Source organism: Protopterus annectens, chromosome 9.part0 (genome assembly GCF_019279795.1).
Source record: "Protopterus annectens isolate FY-2018-M chromosome 9.part0, PAN1.0, whole genome shotgun sequence".
NCBI lineage: Eukaryota > Metazoa > Chordata > Ceratodontiformes > Protopteridae > Protopterus > Protopterus annectens.
Window position 1 is genome coordinate 736,102,004 of NC_056743.1, and position 8,386 is coordinate 736,110,389.

At 31.4% G+C, this 8,386-nt stretch overlaps 1 protein-coding gene across 1 annotated transcript; it reads right to left on the reverse strand.

The window, feature by feature from the left end:
• Positions 1-2,594: 2,594 nt before the first annotated feature.
• Positions 2,595-2,905, reverse strand: LOC122810581 (histone H2A-like). Its single transcript, XM_044082159.1, has one exon. It carries the CDS (start codon positions 2,889-2,891, stop codon positions 2,595-2,597), a length of 297 nt encoding a protein of 98 aa, XP_043938094.1. The 5' UTR covers positions 2,892-2,905.
• Between the last annotated feature and the right edge of the window lie 5,481 nt (positions 2,906-8,386).

The window sequence follows — 8,386 nt, forward strand, 5'->3', positions numbered from 1 at the left end:
AAGTAACTACTAAGAAAAACAAAAAAGTACCAAAGCTAACACAGCTGAAGGTAAAACAATAAACTTGAATGCACACAAAAGAGAGTAAGCACTTTCACGGTGTGATCTCACTGCTTCATCAGACTTTTCTAAACTAGTAACAAATGCAGTTAAATAGCATAAGTTAATTCGTCAATTAAGGCACTGATAAAAGCATCAATTATCTAAGAGAAAAATGTTACAACAAGAAAGTAGGCAAATGAAACATACAAAAAAACATAAAAAAAAATATATAAAAAATATGTATAAAAAACAATCCTATACTCAGTGTTTGAGAGGTCTAGCTTTTAAAAAAGGCTTAAGAGAGACAACTTCATTAAGACCTGGTATTTTATCAGTAGTATATGTGATATTGTTAAAAGGAACTGGAGCATTTTGGATACCGTAGACGAATTAAGAAATGCCATAGATACTGTTCCACACTTTTCTTTTAAAAATAACAGATCCTTGAAAAGGCATCTGTTTTACAATACTTCTACCTTTAATAAGGTTTTACAGTCAGAGAGGCATGGCACTTTTAAATGCAGGAATTGCACAGCCTGCAAGTTTATACACTCTAGTCCTACTTACATGCACCCTAATATGCACTTTAAAATAGACAAACTTTTATGCTGATTGCAGGACTAAGAACATTGTTTATTTTAGTTACTGCACTTTCTGCCATGCTTTTTATGTAGGCATGAGTAATAGACAACTCAAAGACAGGGTGTTGGAACATCAGAGAGACAATAGAAACAAGAAAGACACCAATGCTCTTGCTAAGCATATTATGTGCCATGGACAAAAACATAATTTTAAATTCCTTGTGCTAGAGATTATTCCTGAGAGTCTAAGAGGGGGAGATCTTAGGAATCGCACAGAATCTGCAGAGCAAAAATGTATTCTGTCTTAATGAAGTTGTCTCTCTTAAGCCTTTTTTTAAAGCTAGACCTCTCAAACACTGAGTATAGGATTGTTTTTTATACATATTTTTTTATATATATATTTTTATGTTTTTTGTATGTTTCATTTGTTGTGACATTTTTCTCTTAGATAATTGATGCTTTCATCAGTGCCTTAATTGACTAATTAACTTATGCTATTTAACTGCATTTGTTACTAGTTTAGAAGAGTCTAATGAAGCAGTGAGGGCAAGTGAAAGCGCTTAGTCTCTTTTTTGTGTATTAAAGTTTATTGTTTTACCTTCAGCTGTGTTAGCTTCGGTACTTTTTTGGTTTTTTTAGTAACTTCTCTTACTCATAGCGAATGGGCACTATTGCTGGTGACTCTTCCTGCTTCTCGTCCAAGCACAAAGGTGGCTAGGAAAAGCAGGAAGAAGGAATGGAGTGTGTCGCAAGTTACAGTGATGTAGATTCATGAATAAAAAGCAACTCTTTGAAGATGGATGGCAAAAAGGAGGCGTGGAGCAGTGAGGTGATGTTGGAAGGGCAGACATGTGTAGCTGATTATGTGAAGGAAGGAGTGGAATGCAATGAGGAGTTCAAAGGAGTCGAGCCTTCTCAAGAGTAGCTTGATGTATTAAATGGGAGAGTGGCTGTACCTATCATGGACTTGGAGGATATCTTTCAGTAAAATCCTCTTAGGGAAGAAAATCTAACACAAGTTTGTGTTGTTACAACCCTCCAGTTGGGAGGGTTGTGGGATGTTTATGTAAAAGATATGGTAGACCAGCGGGAACCAGACAGCGAGACGGCAGCATTGTGGGGTGAAATTATGGAGAAGATACAGGAAGAGGAGGTGGTAGAGACTACAGAAAAGAAGAGATTGTATGTGCAGATGGTAAAAGAAGGAAAAAGACAAGTGAAATGAGTGAAAGAGATGGCAAGGAAGAAATTTGTGTTAAGGCCAACTAGTAAAAAAGAAAAAGGGCTCTAAAGGTATGAGGTTTTGGACATTGTGATTGTATCATTGGGTACTTCCCCTAAGGAGATAAGAACTTGTATTCACATTAATAAAGAAATATATTGTGATATTTTGTTTGATACTGGATAGTATATGAAGAAATTTTTAGAGCAGTTTCAGTTAAAAAAGATTGTAACCCATGGAACTGTTATACTGTGCAGGCTTTTCATACAGAGACTACAACGAGGATTGTTTGTGTAATTTTGAACAAGAATTATTAAAGGACTATTTAAAAGACTTTATGTAAAGAAGTTATGGACACAACAAAAATATATGATGATATAAGTTTATGGACTGGGGTTGGGAATGTGGGGTGATTTTGAAAATGGAAAATGAAAATATTATACATATTCCAACTGTGATAAATGTGATGATAATAGAGGTTTTGTTAAGTACAAGGGACAACTTTTTTGTGTGGAAAGGATGACCATTTGATCAGTAATTGTGATAAAAGAAAATGTTTTATTTATGGTATGCTAGGGCATGAAGCTTAAAACTCTGATATGATATGTAAAAATGTGGGTGAACTGGGCATGTATGGGTGGATTGTGAAGAAAGTATAGAATACAAAACGAAGCCAGTGAGGGATGAAAGAAACGCCAATAAATATCCGCAGGCAATGGTAGAAATGCACAAAGCACCACAAATAAAACTCACAGGTTTATCAGCTCTTCATCATTTCGGACAGCCAATTGCAGATGCCTAGGAATAATGCGATTTTTCTTATTATCTCGAGCTGCATTACCAGCCAATTCAAGAATTTCTGCAGTTAGATATTCAAGCACCGCTGCCAAATAGACAGGTGCTCCAGCCCCGACCCGTTCGGCGTAATTGCCCTTTCTGAGCAGTCTATGGACACGACCCACCGGGAACTGCAGTCCAGCTCGGGATGAACGAGTCTTAGCCTTTGCACGGGCCTTACCGCCAGTCTTTCCACCACGTCCAGACATCGCGCTAAATTACTCCTCCAAATATTATAGAAGTTATAGAGCAAGAGCATATACAGGAATCTGTATGTAATATAGAGAAAATGTAGACAAGGAACATGAAGAACAGATTACTATACAAGAAAATAACAGAGGATGAGAAAATGAAAATAATGAAGGAGAGGAAGTGGTGCAAGATACAAACAAAGAGGAATATGTAAACTGGAAAGTATTAAGGGGAGAAAGGAATTCTGTATGAAAAAGTGTGAAAGAGAGAAAAAGGAATTTTAAAAGTGTAATTGTGAAAGAAAAACAGGTAAACAACAGACGTGGAAGAGGATAATAATCTTACTTTGATAGGAAGCTGAAAATTTTAGCAATAAATAATAACAATGTAAAGAATACTAAAAGAAGAACAGACATATTAGAATGGTGTGCTTTACCTGATATGCATATAATTATATTAGAAAACACGAGAGTATTAACAGAAAAAGAAAGGTTACAAATGGAAGAGCTAAAGCGTAAAAATATTGTTTAGAATATGGGAAAAGATACATGTTCAGGAATAGGTGTGTTATGTCAGGAAACAATAAAAGTTTTAGCTATTATGTTAGTAGAATTTGGAAGAATAATGGTGATAGACATAAGGTGAAAAAAGATATGTGTAGAATTATTATGCATATGCTACAAAGAAAGAGAGATGATATTTAAAAAATGCTAAATTATGTGGGAGTAAATATGGAAATAATATAATTAGGGACTTTGTGGTTTAAGAAAAAGAAAAAAGAAAAAAGAAGTGATGTTAGGAATGAATATGAAATAATAAAAAAGTGTAGATTTATACATATGGGATAACAAACTTTGGGCTTGTAAAAGAAATGTTATAAAAATGGAAATTGATTATTTTCTAATATCTGACACCTTTATTCCTTCTTGCACAGTTTTTAAAATAACATTTTTTTGGATCATTTAGCTATATGTAGGACTGCAGGGGAAGGAAGGACATATAAAAATAGGTAAAGGCATTAAGAGATTTAGTGAAAAATATTTAGATGAAGAAGGTAGAAAATGGATTAATCAGTTATGGAAAGATCATATAAATATATATATTTTTTATGAAAACTGGATGAGTTGGTGGATAAGTTTTAAAGAAAAGTATAAAAAGTATTTTTTTTGGATATGAGCTATGAGGAAAAGGATAAAGAAACAAAAATATAGGCAACTGAGTCAGAAAGATTTTAGAGAAATGTTAAGAAATAAGCTAGTTTGTTTTTATTAAAAGGAGAAGAAAAAATATAAAATGAATTAGGAGAAGATTAAGAAAATGTTATATAAACAAAACTATTTTTACAAGGGAAAGGGAAGAAGTGGCTCTGTAGTTTAGTAAAATAGTAAAGAGAATAAGAGAATAATAAGGGAAGTGAACAATAATGAAGAACAAAGAGTGACTACATAAAACAAAATATTTGAAGTATCCACCAGAAACACTGTAGTTAGTAGGATGAAGAACCAATAGAAGGCTGTCTTTAAAACAAATATTTATTCACACATAAAATCACCATACATTTCTACAAAAAAAATGACTGAGCGCTTTTATCCCTTATCAGAGACTTCATCAGAATCCAAGTAAAAAGGGAGCATATAGAGAATACTTTTGTAAAGAAAGAGATAAAAGAGAGACAAAAATGAAAAGTTGAAAAAATGAGTACGAAGGATAATAAGAGTTTGGGAAAAAATGTACATCTAGAAGAATTTAATCGAATTTCAAAAGAACTTAATATGAAGAAAGCTATGGGAATGGAAGGCATTGAATATCATATGTAAAATAACATGGAAAAATGGCAAAAAGTACATTTTGTAGAGGTATTAAATGAATGGTTAGAGATATGATTGATAGAAACATAATTTTGTACTGAGTTATGAAATTCATATGGAAAAAAAGGAGAAAAAGATTATATAAGAAATTGGAGACCATTACTGTTGAATAATACAGATTATAAGATATTTATAAGAATAATAGGTAAAAGACTAGTAAATAGAATAGCTAAATTGCTTGGATATGCAGTTTTTGATAAGAAAGGGAAAGGAAGTCAAGATCTATTATGGGTAATGAAAGAAGTGAGATGTGAGCAAAACGTTTGATTGAATACAAAATAAATGTTTATGGTATCTATTAAGAGATTACAATATAAGTGAAAAGATAATAAAAATAATGTTGGTATATGAGAAAAATAATGTGAGAGTAGTATTAAAATGATGGTTAAGTGAAGAAATAAAAATGAGTGTGGGATAAGGCAATGATGTCCTATGGGTAGCATTTTATTTGCATTAGTTATGAATGTGATTTTTTATAAAAATGGAGTGATAAATATTGCAGGTTATATAAAATAGCAGAAGAAATACAAATTCCAATAATTCTTACATATGCAGATGATATAGTCTTAGCTGCTAAGAATAAGGAGTGGATGAAAGAAGGAATTAGAAAACTAAATTGGTATTTAAAGATGCTTGGTTTATGCATAAATAAAGACAAAAGTAAAGGGTTTGGGTTTACGGGAAATACAGAAGGTATTTAGTTAAATGATAAGGTTATAGATCTATTGGGGATAGTATTTGAAACAAGTGAGCACAGAGAGAAACAGTAACAGAGAATTATATAGAAATTAAGAGAAATGTGTATGTATTGGAAGTCATATAAAACTGTCATATAAAAAAGTATATTTAATAAATTCAATTATTTTAGGTAAATTGGCTTTTTACCAAGTATATATATATATATATATATATATATATATATATATAATATGTATATATATATATATATATATATATATAAATATATATGATCTTGTCTATGCATGAAAATGAAATATTGTCTATTATATTTTCTTTTATATGGGGATCAAGACTAAATCCAGTTAGAAGAGGGATTTTTATGATAAGGAAGAGGAAGGGGGACTATGATTACTTAATCCAGTTGTTCATGCAGCTTCTTTGAACCTTTATAGAGCTCTGTTTGGATTCAAATAGGAGAATAGGAATTTAATAGATCTTATATTAAAAGTTAAATATAAGTTTTTTGGGAGAAGATAGATTCAAAGCAAAGGTGGAAAAGTATGTGAATTCAGAGATAAAAATAGTAACAAAACGTTTTTATGGAATTTGGATATAAATAAGGCAGGGAAAAGAGGAAAGAATGGTATTTGAATATAATGAATAAATATTATTTTGTTTTCCCATGGAAGCATTTAGAGAATGAAAAAAGTACACTATTAAAATAAGATTTGCATGGTGTAAGAAAATATATGAACGTAAAGATTTTTTTTTGTGGAGACTGACAATAGGTAAACTGCCTGTTAAAGCCAGTATGCCCTATAAAAGAATACAAGAGAGAGTGCACAATCACTGTGGGGAAATAAAAACAACAGAACATGTATTTTTGAAGTGTTCTAGAGTGAAGAAGTTATGGGAAAAATATGTGAAAATAAAATGTTGAAAGGTTTCAAAAATATTGAAGATTTAGATATGAATGTGTTAAAATATGGGTATTATGGTAATAGAAAATGAAATGAGGTTAATGAAATCAGTAAAAAGATTTTCTATATTTTATGGACCATATGGAATGAGAGACTCGAAGTGAAGTTTAATGGGAAATGGATATTGCCTGAGATTATGAAGAAGATACATTTTGGCTGTGGAAAAAAGGGTGGTGGGAAATGATTAAAGTATATAGGACTATATTGTATTGTACATAACAAGTGTAAATAATTATACATAATGTATATTATGTCAATAATGTATATACTATGTGTGATAACTAATAAAGAATCTGTACTCATTCATGTTCATGATTAGGAGCCTGTTTCATAAAAAAACTTCCTGCTTCCTATCCAGGTGCAGTGGCAAACTGCAGAAGCAGGGAGTGTAATGGATTGTGAGTGAGGAGATGGTGTGGGCAAGGATTCACTGTCCTTGCATCAACATGGCCCACAGCATTTTTGTGTGGTGGAAGGCAGAGAAAGGGAAGTTAGTCAGGAGGCAGTCAAGCCTTCATTTGTATGTGGAATACAGGAAATGGAGATTGTGAAGGCAATAGACCCTTTAGAGTTATTGCAAATGGAGGGAGGAGATGTAAGGGAAAGAGTGAAGGTGTCCAAACCTTTACAGGATTCTGAAATGTTATTTCAGAAAAGACTGAAGAAGAAGGTGTGTCACAAAGTGGATGTATTATTTCAACCCTCCAGTATATAAGGTTGCAGGATATTATATTACAGGACTTATTGGCATAGAGTCAGCTGGAGAGAGGTGAAGCAGTCTCCTGGCCTGATATTATGGAGAGAGTAAAAGAAGAAGAAAGTAAAAAGATGGCAAAGAAGAAGAAGTTGTTTTCGGATAAAGTAAGAGAAGGAGGAAGAATAGAAAAAAGGAAGTTTGAACAAAGGAATAAGAAATACCCTGTAAGAATTAGCAATAAAGAACAAAAAACGTTTGGACTGGTATGATATTTGGACAATATAGTGGTTCCGCTGGGCACTCCAACACAAGAGGTAAGAGCTTTTATACATATTAGTAAATACTCTTATTGTGACATTATAGTTAAATCTAGTCAATTTATGGAAAAGTTTTTTGATCAATGTGAGCTAAGAAAGAATCACATTCTATGGAATCTGTATGTCTTTCAAGAATTTAATAGGATTTTACATTAGTTGTAATGGGAGAATAGCAGCTGTACATATAAGATGGAGATGTCAAGTTTATTAATTGCATTATATACATAAGTGACAAGGAAAGGAAGTGAGGATATGTTTAAGAAATTATTAGATTATGTAACTATAAATATGGGTATAATATATGTAAATGATTTCAATTGTGATTTAAGAAAGAAAAGGGAAAATGGCTATGTAAAAGTACTGATGGAAGTGATATAAAGTGGGAAACTATATATATATATATATATATATATATATATATATATATATATATATATATGTAACATAAATAATGAACATATAAAAGAGGTAATTTCATTAAGAAATAGATTATTTTATTATATCCAGAACTTAAAAATAATACAAGAATGAACAAATTGTACTAGATTTTCTAATCATTTAGGAATTTAGCTAGAAATTCAAGGAAAAAAGATATATAAAAATAGGTAAAGGCATAAAAAGAATAAATTAAAAACAATTAGATGAGGAAGGTATACAGATGGCCAATTATGGAAAAATCATGTGGAAATGAAAGATTTTTTATAAGAACTGGACAACATGGAGAATAAGTTATAAGGATGAATATAAAATATGTTATTTGGAATGTCAAAAACTTAAAAAGTGAAGAGGGAAAGGAAAAATATAAAGAAGTGAGGAGATATGCTTTGGAAGAATTGATAAGTGATAAAAAAGAATTCTTTAATAGAGAGAGAAACTATGAAAATGTGAATTGAACCAAGAAAAGATTAAAACTCATCTATTCAAACAAATATATTACTTACAAGGAAAATAAGAAGTTGTAGCTCCATA